A 20899-nucleotide genomic window follows, 5' to 3' on the forward strand; every position below is an offset into this window, starting at 1 on the left:
AAAATTACCCTTGGTTACATATTTAGTCAGGACTTAAATAATGATAAATTAGAGAAATTATGCCCATAAAGCTTATCAACTGTTGTAACTTACAATATATTTCGAGTTTAAAAATGTATCTCCTCTTGATACGTACACGTGTGTTGCATCATGGTATCTTAAAAATCAATGTAAAGTAGTACATTCCATTGTCGGGGAAGTCGAACGTTTCAAATTGACATTTTAGAAATTCATAGTTGTACATATTTTCAGCTTCTTGTTTAAATAATGAAGAATCGACGTTCAATACTGCACGTTTTTGTACAGAAGAATTTCTGTATTTCCCCACATTCTATCATTTTTTATTCTCAACAAAAACAGCGAGTATTATTACCTAGAATGAAGTTAGTATTACTGATAATACAACAAATTGACGAGGGAGTCATATATGAGACAAATGATAATAGGATAAAGTGACAAGAGAGTCAAATATGAGACAAATGAAAATAGGATAAAGTGACAAGAGAGTCAAATATGAGACAAATGAAAATAGGATAAAGTGATAATAGGATAAAGTGACAAGTGAGTCAAATATGAGACAAATGAAAATAGGAGAAAGTGATAATAGGATAAAGTGACAAATGTGTCAAATATGAGACAAAGGATAATAGGATAAAATGACAAATGTGTCAAATATGAGACAAAGGATAGTAGGATAAAGTGACAAATGTGTCAAATATGAGACAAAGGATAATAGGATAAAACGACATATGAATCAAATATGAGACAAAAGATAATAGGATAAAATTATAAATGAGTCAAATATGAGACAGATGATAGAAGGATAGAATGAAAAAAAACTAGTAATAAACTAGCAGATGAAAGTGCACAAAAAGACATATCACAGCTGCAAGTGCAAAGAAACACATAGCAGCTGCAAGTGCAGACTATAGAACCAGATTCCATCAATGGAAATGCATTCCAGGAACCCATTCCCGGCCCCGTAATCCCGGAACGCCATTCCAGGTTGCCAGGTGCAGCCCAGCAGGAATCTTCGCCTGCGTTCACGGGAACTCTTTAACGTTTCCTGTTCCTGTTAAGCTATTCTAGTTCAAACTAATATAGGCTAAAAATATATCATAAATTTGTGAATTGGAACTTGTGAATCAATCTGATGTTAAACGATCTCAAAACACAGACTTTACTAAATATTTATAACCACTTCAAATATTAGGTATAACTTCACATTTTTTCTGACGACTTATACTGGAAAAATAGTTAGCAAAGTCCTTAGCACACGTGAACGCGGAGTGTTTGAACCCTTGTACGTAGAATAATTCTTTAATAATATTACAATTAAAATCACTGAAATATTTTCAACAATGCGGTCTGTCGCTCTTACATGCCAATGGCTTTGTGAAAGCTTTTCTTCTGAGGTCGAAAGATCAGAGTTGGTAAAGGAAGCTTATTATTTGATCTTCAGCTTAAGAATAGATTTCAAAAGGTTCTTTGATGATACCATATCATCTTCATTTTTATTTTCGGCCAATAATGGCACCTGTCAGTGGATTTTTGCACGTGAAACGTTCTTAAATAATACGACTGGCGTTTGCATAGGTAACATTGTTGAAGCTTTTCAATATCGACCCTACTATAAAGACTCATATGTAATTGCCTACGGCACGAAAGCTTGTTGAATACTGCTCAATAACAATGAATATTGAATCTTTAAAAATATAAGATTCAATGATAGTGAATCTCCAATAACCGCTGATTTGAGATGTTAAATATGACAATAGAATATTTTGAAATACATGTATTAAGATAGCTTCACTTCACCTTAGTTTTGATTTGAATAGAATTTTCATGATACAACAATAATAAACATAAAAAACCCTTCGCATTTCAAATGCTGGAGCTGAAGATATATAATTAGGGGCTGAGACTTCGAATGCACGTTTATTAATATCAAGGCTTAAACGAATACAAGTTTATAAATATCAATGCTTGAAAACATTCAAAAAATTAAATTATTTACATCATTCTCTGTAATTAGAGTGCCTTCTAGGTATTTAATTTGTGCCTGTAAGGTTCCCTATAATAACTTAAAGTTTGTTAGGCATCTGAAGGCTCAAATCTCTCGTAGGAATAGCATTAAAATAATTGTTTCCAATTAATGTCCACGAAATTGGTGGTTACCCAGTGTCATCAAAATCATATGTTATTTTATCCAATATTGAGACATACATTTCTATACATGGATATCGAATCACCATATTAAGTTATAATTTATTTTAGAATCAACACCTATAATTATTTTCGTATAAATTACTAATAAAATTATTTATGAAAAGTTTACGAATGAATGATGATCACATTTATTAAGACTAGGAAGTATCATTACAATAATCTAATTTAGGCGTATCGTTACATCAATTAGGACTAGGTCAATAATTAACAAATGTCTGCAGTGTTTATTTATCGTACAAAATCATCCACGCACTTCGAATGATACTAATTTACTCAAATTAGTCACGATATATCACCCTATTAATTATTTACATTATTAATTACATCCAACCTTATTATTACATCGTACTTACCCAAGCATTTCCTAGTGTATTCCAAGCGCGAGTTTTTAGCAAGACTCGGAGCTCGTTATGCCAGGCGTCTCATTAATTATGCGGACGGTAATTCTCTGTACGCCTAATTCACTTCATTGTTTTGTTTAGACGTGTAAGATTGCCTTGATTAAAACACGGCAGGAAGCGTTCGTTGTAAGGGTCTTGGTATATGAGAGTCAGGTCGAATTAATTTAAATAATGGTCATTTCTGTGTAGTTATTAATTTGTATGGTTGTTGTAGTGGTTATTTTTGTGTAGTTGTCTGTGTAATTATTAACACGTTTGTGTTCCGCCCTCATGTTGCGCTCTTTAATATTGTTGGTGGCAACATCGAGGTTCATGTAAATTAAAGGAAAAATTAAGAATGTTTCCTCCCATTTTTGAGCAATATAATTCTGGAAATTAATTAAATGAGTAAAAATTTGATTAGTTGATATTTCACTTGATATTTTTTTTGTTTTTCAATACCATGTTTAGGAAGATTGAGTATTCATTTTATATTATATACTTTCTTCTATATTTATGGTATTAGCTTCGTCGCAGTGACTTCAAATACTTTTCAGATAGGAAATTTTTGCCGCATTTACCTGGTATCATAAGAAAATTTTTGGCATTTCAATTTTATTGATAATATTCACTGATAATATCAATAACATTGTTAACTTATAAAAATATATATATTTATCGTCAGGTTTTCGCTCCGCCTTATGTCAAAATTTGATTTTTCTTTGTAAAATTTTGTCTCCTCTGATTGGCTAGCGTGAGAGTAGGCCTGCGCAGGGGGGCGGAGTTTCAAATGAAGGCCTCAAAAATATTCAACGTGGGAGGAGCAGTAGAGGTTACTTAAAATTATATTAATTCGGGAAGAATAGAAAATCAAGTGTAAAATAAGAATACCAAATTTCCGAATGGAATTGGCCTGAAATAAATTTAATTGAAAGGAGCTTACAATAAAGTAAATTTTAGAGAAGACTGCAGAAGAAGAATTTTACATTGTTATGGAAAATTATAGAAGTTGCCCCGTGTACTTTAACCCTTAATTAGTACACGCAGCCGACGGATATTTTGTTAAACTCGATGTAATTGAATTTAATACATTTTTCAAAAATAATTGTTGCAGTACAAAAAATCTTGACTAATTTTTCAATGTTCGACAATGAGTGCTCTATAGATTAATTTCAAAATAAGCTGCGTAAATGTGACAATAATGGCATTGTATGATAGAGAAATTCGTTTTCTGATGCGATATTCAAACGGGTATGCCGTTTGAATAAATTAAAAAGTGTATAATGATTTCACTGATATACCTAAAAGGCCAAATTTATTTCATGTTACCATGCGTGCTACTGTATTTTTACACACAACCTAATTTAATTATTATTTATTGGATAGTAATATCGCTGTTTCAAATTAAACTAGAACAAGCAAACTCAAATAATTTGTTATTCACACACAATGATTAATGTGTTCGGCAGATTTCATATTGCTACACATACAATGTACAAGTGTGTTCGATCAATTTTTTCGAATAATTGTTTCTTATACTGTTGTACACGGAACCAACTTGAACAATTTGCTAGCACCAAACAATATCAAGCGTGTACGAACAATTTGTTATAATTGCACAATATTAAACGTCTGCAAACAATTTGTCATAATTGTACAATATCAAACGCGTTCGAGCAATTTGTTATAATTTCACAATATCATACAAACGAGTACGAACAATTTGTTTTTGCTACCAAGTTAACAATTAACGAACACGAACGTTGAAGACGCCAATCGAACTCTTATATTTCCTATCCTGTCAGTCATGCAGCGAAAGCTTAAAAAGTAAACGTGATTAATTGGGTCGATTTATTCTGAATAGAGATATTCAAATATTGGTCAAAACATCATTTAATTGCCAATCAGGGCCTCTTGACTCGAGTCAATAACATTTATTATTTAACCTTGATTGCATTCTAGTTTCTTGTCTTCATTATTCCTCCATGAACCATACGTTCTATATATAATTGTATATTAAAACTAAATACATAAGTCGCTTGAAACTGAAAATAAGAAAGGGGAATACTAGAAAACTTTTCTTAATAATATTGAGGCATCCGAGTTTATGCACCACTTTCGGTTCATAATCTAAATTCATGCTTCATGTTTTTTAAAGTTATTTGTGATTTACAACGAGTAAGCGCCACATTTAAGCTACTGTTCACTTTTTAGTTCAGCAATTTTTGAGTTATTCTTTGGTTTTATTCCGCATCGTCGCGTGTGGTAACACATGACGGAAGGATGGTGGAAAAAGTCTGCCGCGGTTCACAGGCAGTGCAAAGATCAAGCCCTAACTTCCATTGTGAGCTGAGAACGCCAGGGCAACCACCAACACGCTCAGTGTGACTCCGACTGCCATATGGGGTGCACGTCGCGCGTGTTCGTAAATGCAAAACGCTGAGGGAAATTCAAAGCTCGGACATCGAAGGAATGAATCACGCTAGGTTTAATCTTTGTCAAAGAAATATCTTTTAGAACCAAAACTGAACATTTTGATGTTATTCTGCAATTTTGAATATTATAATGTACGTCATAGATTTATTTTCCGCAGAAATACTGTTCAGTTCAGTGAACTGTTGACAGCCAATGTATTTAAATCACGACTTAATTTTCGTTGTCTCTAATAAAATCGTTTCATTTCAGCAAAAGTTTTCAACCTCGAGACAAAGCATCCGGCGGCTATCAACTTTTGATGCTTGCCTCTTTTAGTGTAAAGTATTGCGAAAAAATATTTATTTTTGGTCCGGACGTACGCATCGTATATATTCTTGAACAGCTCCCAAGCCCGGACAATCTATTTTCCCGGTATTGAACAATCATCATTTAATTATTAACAAGCCAAACATTTAAAGACAATTAAAAGTTTTATCAAAACAGTTATTCAACGATTGATAAATAACAATAATGAGATTATTCTTCATTAGGCTTGCGGAAAAATATTATTTGGTACGCGTTGTGACTTGAGATAAATGTGGATAGTTGGTGACGTAGAAAATCTGAGTCGTTTACGGTTTTTTGAAAACCACTGAATCTCTTACAATTATATAGTTTCCCTTCACTTTATGAGGCTGAAGCAGAGTAATATATTTTATCTGTATTTTTATTATAATTTAAAATTTAGAAAATTCATTGATAAATATTAGCAATTTTTCAGAGTACGAACTAACATTCGATAAAAAATTTTTAGGAAAAATACTAATTTAAAACGTCGTCATTAGGATGTTGTCGATGTTACCCAGTGGGGGTGTGGAGGGGTTGGGGGAGCCCCGTGAGGTGAAGAGATGTGAGGTGTATGAGGCTGAGGATGAATACCTCGATGTTGAGGAACATGAGGAAGATTGTGAGAACAGGAGTGAGGCTAAGAAGGTAAGTTTAACAATCAACATATGCATTAAAAATCATTCTTTACTCATAAATTATGAAATAAATTTCACTCATAATTTATGAGTGAATAATTAATTTATGAATAATTAATAAATTAATTTCACTCATAAAATTATTTTTCCTGCACAGCTAACATGTTTATACGCTAATGTTCAATTCATGCTGTAAAATACTACACTCTACATTGACATGCAAGTAAATTAATGTTTATTGGCTCGTTTCTATATACTTCCCAAATATTTGAGACACAATAGACTCTTAGGGTCCAATATATGAAATATTTATTATGGAGAAGAACGCATTGTACAAAATACTGTAGCGTGTGGTGTGAATTTATTCGGACATATTAGTTTGGAGAAAAACATAGAACATGAAAAATACAATATGCTTATATGCCCTGATATCATTTCTGAGTACATATTTCTTTATATTGTTGCAAGTAATAAAAATAATATATTAGTATGTATTTCTTTGTATTATATTTAAAAACCTAGACGTTTAAACCGTTTAAAAATCTACCCGGAATTTTCTTGCTATAATATTAATTATTGTGTAATATACAAATATGTCTATGCACAAATAAAAATATTCACAATTACACAATACACGTACAAACATAAATATTTTCATGTGAATGTTGCATGAAAAGATGCATCTGATCATAAATACTTGCCTAATGTTTGAATTGATATTTATTATGTTAATAATAATAATAATAATATTTATTATTAACAGCAGAGCAGCAAACCGGTGATGGAGAAGCGACGTCGCGCGCGCATCAACTCCTGCCTCGACGAGCTCAAGGCGCTCGTAGCGGACGCCGTCAGCGCTGACGTGAGTGTTGTGTGGGGTGTGTGGTGTGTGATGTGTGGTGTGGGGTGTGTGGGGTGTGTTGTGTGTGGTGTGTGGTGTGTGGTCTGTGATGTGTGATGTGTGGTGTGTGGTGTATCGCTTGTGGAGTATGGTATGTAGTCTGTGGTGTGGTGAATGACATGTGGAGAGATGATTTTTTTAGCGTGTGATGAATTGCAAGCAATTAAGGGAGTAGCCGATCACACGCTTGTGGTGTGTTGAACTCGACAAGTATGGCGCGCGACAAGACACTCTTGCTTTTTAACGCATTTTCTCATTTATGGAAAAAATGCACTATTGTGCTCGCCATGTCCGTCTGTCTGTCTGTCCGTTCGTCCGTGACCACAAGTTTTCGTCGACGAGAAAATGCGCTCTCTGTCATTCACTGCAGTGAGTACTGAGTTATATTTTTTTAAAGTTATGTTTTGAATTGCTACTTCGTTTTAGAATAATTACACTCATACAATTTTTTTTTGTTGGAAGAGAAAATTCCAGTTCTTGATTGTAACTGAAAAATCATTTGCAAACTTGGTCATTACCTGGAACCCCACGTTTCCTTGATCCTGAAATTTTTTTACTCCTCTGACTTTCGTTGTAAAATTTTGGGCGTTCTTTTTTACAGATAAAATTTTTGCCATGATTTAATTTTTAATTAAATTAAATTAAATTAAATTTTTTTCTGAACTCTTCTGATGAAATCAAATTGTTATTTTTGCTTTCATTTCAATTTGATTTATTCATTTGAATGCGATTAGAGGAAAATAGAACTGAGGCTGTGCAAACGACAGACCTTAATGTGCGTTTCCTTCTATTTTTTTATAGAATTCATACAAAAAAAAAGAAATTATACTTAAGTATATTCTGATAGTGTAAATAGTTTTTGTAAAAAACTATTTAACAGTTAATATTAAAAGATGAGAGCAAAATTTAATCAAGCTTGTTCAGAATATAGTGAAAGTGCGTCAATAATACCAAACGAGCGTCATCGATAAGAATAGTGCGTGAGCGAATGTCGAGGTTAACCAATCATGGACATCCGAATGGCCACCGATGAAGCGCCCATGTTTTTGTATAGAACAATAAATCAGGAGCAGCTGCGACAGAAAACAAGGAACCTTTATGGCTTCCTTCCTGTTCCTGTCGCTCCCTTCCCGGTAACGCATTCCTGACGCATTCCTGATAACATTCCTGGTCAGCATTCCTGACACTGATTGGCACCTGCCAGTAGCAGCTGCTGCCGGGAATCGCTGCCGATGTTGATGCGTTAAAATCATTCAATTATTCATGTTAACGCTTCGATTTCCAATCAATATTTTTTAATTGTTATGAATGTGTTCATGTTGAGCCGACATTCAATGAAATTTTCAGACATGTCTAAATGTTATCGTACGTCTATATTTAATGAATAGTTGAGTAGTGGAATCCCATATATAGAAGAATTCTTATACAGCACAGAAAAAAGCACATAAACGTTTGTGTTTATTATAATTTTGATCAGCTAATACCAAGTTACTGACAGTTTAATATCTACGCTGCAAATTTTTTAACTTGATAATCTAATTTTAAATACGATTTGTATTAACACTACTCGTTATGGAATGAATTTATTTTACTCAGTACGATTAGAACTAATACGAGTACTACCCAAATCCATTTATCTTGAAACTACATCTTACAAATTTGCACAGGTGTTTCCATTTAAATATCCTGAAACATCTTTACGTGCGTTCGTAATTCACCACTGATAGGGATGACCTGAACGGGGATGACATTAACTTCCAATTAACTTTGTGCTCGCTTGTATATAAGCTCGCATTATTTTACTTAATTGGGCTAGCTCATTAATTAGATTATCGTGAACTCGGCTCTAGCTTAGCTTCTTTATTTACGACCTTCCATATTATTAGCTTGTAAAGGCGCGTTTTCAATAAGATATTAACGACCGGCAGTCATTTAAAACATTTTATATTTAGATAATTAGTGATGCTAGTTATGGACGCTAATTGTGACTGGAAAATATTTTACTATACTAAATGTTTTCTAATACACAAAAAAATAAGTAACATTTCTGTTGTATTACTGAAATTTCGAAATTGGACAATTCCAAAAAGCCAAATATAAAACTAAATAAATACATAATTAAATACGAATATGCATAAATAAACAAGTATATAAATAAATAAGCAGTAAGTAAGTAAATAAATAAATAAATAATTGAATGAATAAATTGACAAATAAATATATAACTCGACTTAATTATTAAATCATTAAAAAAATTAATATAAATTTTCACAAGTGAAAGAATATTCGTGTTCATCCAATATTTTTTATTATATGTACACTAAAATAGTGTTGTATAAAGAAGTTGTTTCCCATACAATTCTGTCATTTGTTTCCTCATTCATTTCCTTTGACTCCTTCCCAAACTTAGAACAAGCCAAGGATGGTAAGGACTGCCAGAGTTTGGCATTATGTAACCTTGAATATTTTTGAGCTCCAATTGTTCCCATATTAAATTGTTATATGAAAATGATAATTAATCTGTAAGTAATTTTAAATATAACATTTTAAACCGATAAGCAAGTTACAAGAACTTTGAACTGATCCGGGAGTTTAGCATCCCCTAAATTCCAAATAAATTTCTGCGTACATTCCGTTTTCTGTGCACATCTGTGAGCCACTGCGTTTTCTCGCACGCTTTTCAGACGCGCGTCTTCCTTCCCTTCAATTAACGTGTGAACTTTAGCCCTCGGCGTCACCCCTCGGCCCCAGAGTGTGGGATATTTCCCACGCATTGCGTTTGTTCCAACATACCTGGCGGTATTATTCCTGTGAACTGCGCAGGTGCTGCATTCCTCGTGCACACGACGCATTCCTCTCTCTTACACCTCAACATGACTTCCTTTGTAGTGAGGAAATACTTCTCTTTCATGTTCCATGCTGCTATAATAATTCAGGTTGAATAGAATCTTAAATATTTCACTAAGGAGTTCCTTAGATTGCATCATAGAGAAAAGCAAATGAAAATCCAAAGTTGATTTTGCTTCTGAGTTGGAAAGAAATTGACCTAACCCTTAACAGAATTATTTCTGAACAAAGTAATGTCATGGAGATTGTAATGCAATTTAATTGATTTATTGTTTCGATAAATGAAAATTTGATTCAATAAATCGACTACTCATTCTTTTACAACTAGTGAAAAATTAAAGATTTGTTAACTGAATTGAATAATTTATGGTATTAAGAAGTTTAGTTTGATTTTTCGTTATTTATTACTGTGCATTATCATCGATTCCTCCGCTCACGTAGCTAATTTTAAACATTAATTAAATGGAAAGAGATTCAATACGCTTGCAATCCGAATTCTTGGCATTTCTCGAATCATCAGTAAATTGAAGAATGTATTTGTGCGGGCCCACGGCACGGCGTGTAAGCGTGTTGAGTGATTTCAGAAAAAAACTTAATTTCTTCTTACGTGTGTCAGTATTTAGTGGAAATTAACAGGTTTTATTCCTATGGATATCGCCTGACATTTAGTCAGGCGATCCTGACTAAACGTTCGAAACAGTAAGTTCTCAATAATTTTCCGACATCCCCCGTCCGAATTTTTAATTTCGTGCCACAATTTTCTAAAATTATTTCAGTTTGACGTTTCCGAAGCATATGTAAAAATGATGCAGCACCTGCACATTACTCAGTTCTAATATCGACATGAAAAATTTATTCCGCCTGGATATTTCTTGCAAATTCGGCTTAACGAGCAAAATGTTCATCTTTATGAAGCTAAAAATTATTTAGCCAGACGTAAATTCGCTCCAGTTCTAGCTATATAAATTTGAATTCATCACATTTCAGAGAACGGTTCTACAATTGTATCCAACGAATAGGGTCCGTACACACTATTTCGGTTGAGCTCAATAAATGGAATTCGAATGCCTCCACTAACATTTTATGGAAACCAGAAATTCTCTTATTTTACTTGAGAAAACCCCACACAACTCTCCTTAATGTGTTTATGTTCTATTTACGAACGGAAATTTATTTCCTACACTTACTAAAATTACAGGGTCATATTGTCCTAATTCCGACACAATCCCTGCCTGTAGCACGGATACGCATTATTAGCAAGGCCAAACTGCATTAGGATGACCCACACATAAGCAAAAAGTGCATATCCATTTTGACAAAGTCTCACTCATTTCACTGGGTGTGCTTATGAGCCCAAGCATTGTAATAGAAATTTCCCTTGCTGCATTTTAAGCAAATGTTCGCAATTTGCGCAAGTCCCCCCGCTTTATGTTTGCGGAGTTCCCATTACGACGAGACGATTGTCCCCTCGGGATAACCTACATCCAGAAAAATGAGTGGCATAAATTGGGACACACTTTCTTACCAACAGCACGATTAGAGAGCGGACGATGCACTTATACGAATTTTATCCGGGCCTAACTGCTTCAGGATGACCCACGCACGACCAAAAAAAATGCATCGTTTTTGACAAAAGCTCACTTATTTTTTTGGGTGCAGAGCCATCACAGCCCCGCAAACTGCGAAGAAACTTGATCATCACCGCACATTTTGTCGGCTGCGCTCGCATTGCCTTCGTTATACGGAGAGTTTTATGTTCGTTACGCCTTCCTTATACGACTTATAGGATAGTCTTGTATTTGTTAAGCATTCATTATACGACTTATAGGATAGTCTTGTATATGTTAAGACTTCGTTATACGGCTTGTAGGATAGTCTTGTATTTGTGAAGCTTTTTACTCGAGCAGCCGAACATTAAAAAAAATTCCACTCATTCCTCGACATTTCAAAATTCCTCAATTACCTTTTACTCTGTAAATTTTCATAAATTACCATATGCTCCAGCAGCAGGATAAAATATAATCCAGTTCACTTATCGATATATTTATTTTATACGGAATATTTTCATTAATTACCCTCTGCTCCAGCAGCAGGACAAAATATAATCCAGGTCACTTATCGCTATATTAATTTTATATGGTAAATTTTCAGTAATTATGCTCTGCTCCAACAGTGGGACGAAATATAATCCAGCTCACTTCTCTATATATTAATTTCTCATTAATAAATTTCTGCTGTTACAGCCGACGCGCGGCAGTAAGCTGGAGAAAGCTGACATCCTGGAGCTGACAGTGCAGCACCTGCAGCAGCTGCAGCGGCAGCAGCTCGGCGCTGCTGTGGCCCGCGACCCTGCGGTGCTCGGCAGGTTCAAGGGAGGCTTCGCTGAGTGCGCCCACGAGGTGTCCAGGTGAGTGCACTCAAAGCAATTAGTGGGTCAAATTGTCATATATGTAATGATACAATTTCCACGAGATGTCCAAGTAAACACATGCTCAAAACAATTAGTGGGTCAAATTGTCGCACATGTACTGCAACAATTTCCACGAGGTTTCCAGGTGAGCGCGCACTTAGAAAAATTATTAGGTCAAATTGTCACATATGTAATGACATAATTTCCACGGGGATTCCAAGTAAACACACACTCAAAACAATTAGTGGGTCAAATTATCACACATATAATGGGACACTTTCTGCCCGTATCACCGATACGCCATTTTTCCGAACAGAACAGCTATAGAAGAACTACGCAATGGCGGAAAGTGCATCGCTAATTGGACAGTAGCTATAATATTATATTGTAGCAAGAGTCACTTCAATATTTGATTAAATTTGTACTCAATTCTCTGAGTGTCGATTACTAGCGAACAGTCGTTGCCGATAATGAAGGGAGGTTCTTAGCGGACAATTGCAGCCGGTAATAAATGACAAAAAAAAAACGTTTCTTTGAAGCCCTATGATCATTGTAAGTAATCGATGAACAATTCTAACTCATTAGTGATGTTTTATGAATAAAAGTAACCGGGATAGATAGATTAATTGTCGGCATTCGCTGCCGATAATAAAGTTTGGAGGATAATTGACTTTAGGTTATCGGTTGTCGTTCTAGTGTAGATTACCGGTGGACTTTCGGGGCATATTTATAAAATTCGGAATACATTCATTACACTATCGTCGGAGTACATTCATTACATTATCATCGTAGTACATTAATAGCATTCATACAAGAAATTTGGTTAAGAAATGAAGTTCATTGAAAAAAAATAATGTTTTTTTTGTTCATTAAAATTCTGCCTGAGCATTATGAGTATCCAGAAAGACATTCAATGATCATACTCGGCCTAGAAATTTGGGTTTTCGCAAGCTTATGGGCTCAAATTCTATAAAAATTAATGATTTTCTATTCCAAGCATCAAGTTCCTATCACAGTAAACAAATTCGTAGAGTTTCGAAGTTAATTCAAAATATGCGAAAGATATGATATCGAATGTCATTGGCTTTCCAAATCTTCTGTAATCTTGACATAATTGAAATTAATTTTATAGCGTCTGTTTGATGCGGCAATTAAAAAAAATAAATATCTATGAAAATACTTGTACCGATGTACAGTAAAATTATTTATTTCCAGTAACACTTCAATGTTATAAATATTCATACGGTTGCATGTTCAAGCTGTTTTTTTCCAGCATCGTATTCATTGTTTAAACAATTTCACCTCTGTTTAAGCAACGTGCTACTTTCCCAGCTACAGTTTCCATGTAATAATGCAAATATTATTGCTTACAATAAATTGTATTAAAATGATTAATAAAAATATATTATCAACACATTATTATCATATTAACTTAATATGGTGTATTATCATATTTTTGTAATATTATGTGTTATTATTAATGATAAATTTATTCATATTAAATTAATATGATTAATATGATGTATTATCATATTTTATTATTATTGTGCATTAATATTGATATATTTATGCAGATACGTGAGTCGCATCGACTGCGTGGACGCTGGCGTGAAGCAGCGGCTTGTAGCGCACCTCGGTCAGTGCGTGTCCGGACTGCAGTCCATGTCGCCCTCGAGTTTTGCCGCAATGGCCGGCGTCAGGCCTTCACATTTCAGGCCTCATTACCAGCAGTTCGAGGAACCTAAGGGCGGCCATGCCCAAGCCCTTCAGAATTTAATGCTTGCCAGAGCAGAGGCGGCCAGGAATGCAAGTTTGCCTCTGAACTTGCAGAACAAAAATTTTCATTCGCGCCTATCTCCACTCGACGATAAATTACCTGCAGCCACGCCGAATATTTCTCCTCAAATGATGCCTTCATCATTACCGGCTACTCCAATTTCTGCTAAATTGTCTCCTTCTTCATCGTCATCTTTGTCTCCCGATTCTGATAGTTTGTCGCCTCCGACTATGCCGAGCAAACCAGCTCCTCAGGCTATCCCATTAGTGCCAATCAAAATGCCAATCCGGCCATCACATCCAAGCATTCAACTCAAATTGGAAGAACCAGTATTGGGTCAATTGTTTTCAGGATCTAACCGCTCGGCATTTACGGCGGTTAAAACTCATATCCAATTAAATTCAGGAGAATCATTGGCTTCTGTGAAGGCCGGTGATGAATCTTCTACGTTTGTAAATACCAAACTCAAGTATATTCCTAAAGGCATCGTAGCACCAACAGCCCGTCGTTTAGTTCCGACTGTACAAAACGATCAAAATTTTACTATTCAAAAACGGCTTTCGTTACAGGCACCATTAAAAGAAGAACCACGAAGCAACTCTATTGTTTTAATAAATAAAGAACCTGTTATTGGAAGCATCAGTTCGTATAATTCTGGGTCCATCCATGCAAGAAATACATTGAGTTTGGACGGTGTTCAAACTTCTTCATCTCTGTATCGCAAACGAAGTTTGGACTCGCTTGTGGAGGAGAGCCAGCAGTATAAGAAGGTTAAAATTGAGCCCCAGGGTGAGTCTTCCAATAGCTTAAATTTCCCAGAGGCCAGATTAGCGATTAGGAATAATATTTTAATGCCTCAGCCCCAAGAAGCCGCACCAGCCGTGCCTCAGGAAGATAAGGATATGTGGAGGCCTTGGTGAAATCGTTTGAAAGGAAACATTATCTTCAAAATTATCTTTAGACAATTTTAAATCAACATTGCCACATTTATTTGTCATCAGGATTCACAGAATCTTTGTATTGTGTTAAATTAAAGACACCTGAATGTACAAAGGGACGTTTTAAGTTTTTTTTTTCAAGTTAGAACCAACGTGAGAGTAATAGGTGTAATTTATCAATAAAGTTAAATCAAAGAAATTTTAGTAAGGAATTTTATTATGGAATTGGTTTGGTTAAGCTACTCGTATTTTAAATCGTCGATATAAGAAGTTGAGTCTCATATAGTGACATTTTTATAATAGAAATTTCAGCTGAATAACCTTGAAATGAATGTATTTTATGGTATCTCAAATTAATTATTATGATGATTTTTTCTTAAAATTCGAATCTTGAATAGGCTGTTTTTTATTTTCTTGATTTCAAATTTTCGTGTGTAAAGTTTTTGGTAATACCAACTATTTTGAGTTTTTATAATACAAAAAAATTTTCCATGACCTAATAATAATTTGTTAAGTAATTCTATTCTGGTTCAACTATGCAAGTCTTCTTAAAACCGAATATCTTTTTATTTCTTGCTGAATTTCAATAATTTAATGGAAATTTCAGAACTGCTGACGAATTTTAAACTAGAAGTACGTAGCAAATATGAAATTTCGTAATTACTAGAGGGAAAATTCGAAATTTCTTTTAATGAACTCGTGAAAATGGGGAATTTTTGCATGAACGATCAGTAATAATTTACAGTATATCGGAAAATTTATGAACTGCGTACTAATAATAAAATGGCCAATAATAACAATTTACACAACTGTTGATGGTTTGTAAATTTTGTACACTTAATAACATACTTTCATTTGTTGGCTACAATAAATAGTATAATTTCGGTTTGATTGGTGAAGCTTTATTTAACGAAATGATATAACTAAAAAAATTTTGACTTTATTTTTGCTCTAGGATATTTTATTTGAGGATGGTTCTTAGTATTCTATGCCTATTGCTGAATAGCAACATAACCTTATATTTTTCGTGTTAACATAAGGATTTTAACGTTGAAACTATCGATAATGAGAGATTTGCCAAAATCTAAAAAATATAGTTCAATAATTAGTCTAATCGATAATTATATTAGGCAAGTATTATTAAATGAAAAGAGACAGTACAAAAATATTAGTACAGACAGTACAGTACAAAAATATTACTAAGTAATGAATGAGAATGCGTATTCGTTTTTAAATAGCAATAACTGAAATAGTTTAGGCTTGAAGAACAAGGCTCTTGAAATATGTTTGGTTTCATCTAAAATTCTACAAGATAACTTAGTGTGTGATAGTTACTATAATTAACATCGTTGCTAAGTTTTCTTCATTCTTAGACTTGAAATGCGATTTAAAATTTGCTAACCTGGACTTCAATTTGATCATCAGTTCGTACCCCATATTAATGTTTTACATTATTTACATCTCTATCATGAAAAAATGGTTTTAGCTTGTCTATTTTTTAATAAATAAACCCAATATTTGAGACATGATTCTTATTCTTTCGTTTCAGCAGAAGTTACATGAAGAAATAGTAAGTTGCTCTGTATTTCCAGTTTAATCTCCCAATCATCACTGACATCGCATGGCCAATGTGCGTGTAAACACTTTTCTTCATCTTTTTCTTACTATCATGATCTCCCGTCATTTATCATCGCCTAATGTGATGTCATTTATCATCATCGAATGTACATCATCGCCTTTGATGTACATTCACTCACTATGTTAATTATTCTGTGTATTAATTTACGTTATCTAATATTATAAATTTGTACAAAACATCGAAATAAATACGACAGTACCACTCGCTTATTTTCCTTAAGCCTTTTTTACCTGAATAAAAATTTTTACAACATATATTTGAGCATTTTTGATTATGAATTAATAATTTTCTTTTCTAAATGAGAATTAATTTAAAAGTTATCACTTCCAAAATAGTTTATGATAATCAATTCGTTCATCTAACTTCTTTCATTACACTATAAAAAAATTTTCTTTGCGAAAAAAATTCTTTTGAGTTGTTCATACAATTTTATGTCCACAGTTTGACCCACTTAATATTTCACTACATACAAATATTCATATATTTTTTATACATATGGATATTTCACTATATGTTGACAGGTCTCAATAGGGGCAGGATATGATTTTCACTATCCAAGTTAGAAGTAATGTTCTAGACTTCATTGCTATTTCCAGCCATTGAAACATAGACTCGCAATTTATTTGGTAAACAAATTTGACTCAAAGTCTTTTTCATTTCATTCGTGGGGATTTTATCTCCTAAATGGAAAAATTATTGCATTAATATCTCTCAATAAAATATAGGAGTTTCTGCCGAATTTGTTACATCATGCACACTTTCCTCCTGTGACCATAGCATTTGAAATAATAAATTACAAGTTTCACTTGCGATATACATATCTGATTAGCAAATATAATATGTCTTTACTTATGACTTCCACATAAAATTTAGAACTCGCGCTGATTCCCTTTACATATTGTCGAACAGTTCAATATTCAATGTTCCTCTTAAATTTAAAATTATTGTTGTTACATTCGAAAACTCGTTAATATATTATTATAAAATGCTAAACCTGCCTTTCGATCTACCAATGTCTTATAAAGAATTGTTCGATACCTCGAAAACTGTAATGCATTCTCTGGTCATTAAGTGTAAGCATTTAAACAAGCAAATTCTGCCATCCAATTTTATACATATATTTCACATCAACATTTAAAAAGATTGGAAAAAGTTGATTATCTTCAATAGAGAAATATAGAAATTTTTGTTCAGTTTTGAATTTTTCCATGAACTTACATGAATTTAAAAAAAATAGAGCTTTACCAATGTCGGAATACGGGAAATCCGACATCGAAGTTGGGGACGCGGAAAGCGCACATATAAAAAACCGCGTGCAACTGAACCAAATTTTCGCGTCCGTTGGCCCTGCTCACCGTAAAAATATATATTATTCATATATTAATATATTATAATATTATATTTAATATAAAATATATAATAATATAAATTATTATTCATATAGAATATGAATAATAAAATATTTGAACACTATGAAATAGTCTCAGATCTGTATTGGTCTTTATATTTTCGAATGACTAGTAATCAAGGGGAGAAAATATAGACGAAAAGTTTATAGACTAGTAAAGTGGAGAAAAATTCATATACAATTACAACAGCCTTTATGTTTTGATATTTTCATGCCAAAACAAAATCAGGAATCGAAAGTACGAGTTTGTGGCAAATTAGGAGCTTGATTGCCTTGAATTTTTCAGCTACCATTAACATGAATAATTAATTTCAATTTTTATCTAATTAAAATTGTTCCATATTGTTCATAAATGAAACTATAATGTTTTCTGGCCAATTCTCTAACAAAAAACGCTGGAAAATACTCACAGTTGAAAAAAATGAATTCAATACACGTATCCTGTATAATTTTAAAAAGTTTCATAATGTCTCAAGTTTTCGTTCTTTCCAGTGGCCCTTAATACGAAAACCAATTATTATTAGGTTGGAATGTTAAAAAATTGAGTTTCCAATCATTTTCATTAGCTCTACATTTTCATATTCGTCGTTTTCAAAAGGCATAATAAAAAATATGCTCTGAATCTAAGTGTCATCACTCGGAGAAATGATTGGGAATTTGTCTAAATAGTGATGTACTATCTTCTAGTCATTCTTGCCAAAAGTGCTCTGTGTCCAGTGCTTCAGGCTATAACGTCCGCTCGTACTGTGACCATGCAAGAAAGCGTCTCAGTATTTCGACATTATGATCCGTGTATTTTTCTGAAATACGATTTTTTAAATACGATTAGATCGCGCACATCTGCATTCATTTTAGGCGGCCTGGAACTTGTGCCGCCAAAACTGCCTCTAAACTTTTGTTTGTCCAACGGAGTTGAAAGTCTTCTTTCGGAACAGTAAGTGGACTGGCTGCCTAAGATGGCTCCCTGCTTCAAAACAATACCGAAAAAGAACAAACAAACTTGACTCACTTCAGTAAGAATAGTACGCAAATTGGGAGAAAACATCTTTGAGAGGATTGGTAAGGTGGATGGGGTTGATTAACATGAGAAGAAAATTAATTAAATGAAACTCAGTGATAATTAGTGACAATTTTTGCATTGAAACCTTAATAACTGAGTAAACGCTTTTGCCGCCAAGTGAAAAACCTTACTTTCTGTACTTAAATTATCGCTCGCAATGCTTTTCTTACCTGGACTGTACAGTGATTCATTTCCAGGCACGCAGATGCATTTGACTTCTCGCTCACAATACTTCCTCAAACCTCATTAAAAGTTAGCTTTTTGTGCTTGCCTTCTTCGGTCTATCAATGTTTTTATATTCGCCCTAATAAGTTATTAACAATGAGTTTTTACTCTCAAAATTTTTCATAATTAACTACAAATATTTTAACGTTCGCCGAAATGTTTCACTATTTTCGTAATTTTTAGCACGATTGTCACCTAATTGTATACTCATACATATTAAAAATTGCTTTGCACAAACAAATTTTTTCGTTATTCTAAAATCAATAGAACACCCGAAGATGTTCGTTTAATTCCCAGGAATAATTCATTACTAACCTTTCTCGCATAAACTTCAAAGGGGTCAGACTTCGTTGTGAAAACCTTCCATTTAAAAATATGCATGCATTCATCGAAGAGTCCTCAAAGGATCTCATTTCCATGTGTGATATTTTTGTAAGAGCTTCAATTGAGTTGGAAATCAGTCAAGTCGTCACTTAAAAAAACTTGTTTGTGTTTCCTGTTTGTTGGAACAATGGAGTGCGATAACCAGACCTCCCTTTGAAGGCAGAAGGGCTTTATATTTTGCGTCCAAAACGTAGCCGTTTCTTGCGTGCCATTTGAATGGAGTTCCTCAGGCTACCAGAAGTTCAGCAAAGCCTCTAAAACTTTTCATTGAAAAATTGCTGATAAAAATCATTTGAGTCGAAAGCCGAGGAAACGTTTTAGAATTGCTTGATTTTTCAGGCAGAAAGTTACATGTAGAAGTGGCATGGCAGAAATGGCATGGTAGAAGTGGCATGGCAGAAGTGGCATGCATGGCAGAAGTTAAAAGCTCAATCAGGTGCTGTGCAGCAGTCAATACTTCAAGGACTTGCCCACATTAATCAGTTGCATTAAATAATTGATCGTTACTTATACTTACGTCTGAGTGTTCATATCAATATTCTGGGTCTTGTTTGTATCATGTCAGCCGCATACTGAAAACAAAGCAAAATAAAACGAACTGCAGAAAATTCCTAATAGAGATGAGAGAGCAATAAGGAATTGTTGGTGCAATCAACACTTAGTAAGGAATTTGCACAATCGAAAGTAATTTAATATTTTCTTTTAAATCAATCAATCGAACTTCGGCGGAATTCGACTGATTTGAAGAACTTAGTTTCTCTAATCCATAAGCCAATCAGGCCTCATTTAATTATGTATATACCTATGTCCCAATAATGGAATCGCTACGATTAACGAACTTGAAATTTTAAAAAGTATCAACAATCTTGAATGAGGAAGGTTATTTTAAAATTTAGAGGAAATCAGTAGGGGTTGTTGAAAGTAGGACTAAGAAAAATAGGAAGAGGAGCAAGAGGTTCAATAATTGTGTTTGAAAAAGATGAGACTTGAAGTTAGACTCGAACAATCCGTGGCAGTATACATTATACAGCATGATCGGATTATACCCCTTCTATTTCTGCATGAAAATTTGGTATAAATTTCATATGAAGTAGTATTGCTTGGTCTGATTGAAGATCAAAGCTCTGAATAAAACTGATTTGAAGTATGAACATGTTTAAACAAATTTCAATAAATTTGAACCATCACAAGGTATCAGTGCCACCTCAGGGTCTGCCACAAAGTCCTGGTATCTCCTAGTTTACGTGATGTGATCGAAGTTCTACGCTGACTGTGGATTCACTTTCAATGTCTGTTGTTTGAT

At 33.8% G+C, this 20899-nt stretch overlaps 1 protein-coding gene across 1 annotated transcript; it reads left to right on the forward strand.

Annotated features, from left to right (window-relative positions):
* Positions 1 to 5822: 5822 nt before the first annotated feature.
* On the forward strand, positions 5823 to 15207 carry LOC108669250 (hairy/enhancer-of-split related with YRPW motif protein 1). The gene is made up of 4 exons (XM_047881975.1): positions 5823 to 6017; positions 6771 to 6869; positions 11999 to 12162; positions 13740 to 15207. The coding sequence occupies exons 1-4, from the start codon at positions 5871 to 5873 to the stop codon at positions 14860 to 14862; spliced, it is 1533 nt and encodes a 510-aa protein (XP_047737931.1). The 5' UTR covers positions 5823 to 5870; the 3' UTR covers positions 14863 to 15207.
* The last annotated feature ends 5692 nt before the right edge of the window (positions 15208 to 20899 follow it).

Source organism: Hyalella azteca, unplaced genomic scaffold (assembly GCF_000764305.2).
Source record: "Hyalella azteca isolate HAZT.00-mixed unplaced genomic scaffold, Hazt_2.0.2 contig9344, whole genome shotgun sequence".
Classification (NCBI taxonomy): domain Eukaryota; kingdom Metazoa; phylum Arthropoda; class Malacostraca; order Amphipoda; family Hyalellidae; genus Hyalella; species Hyalella azteca.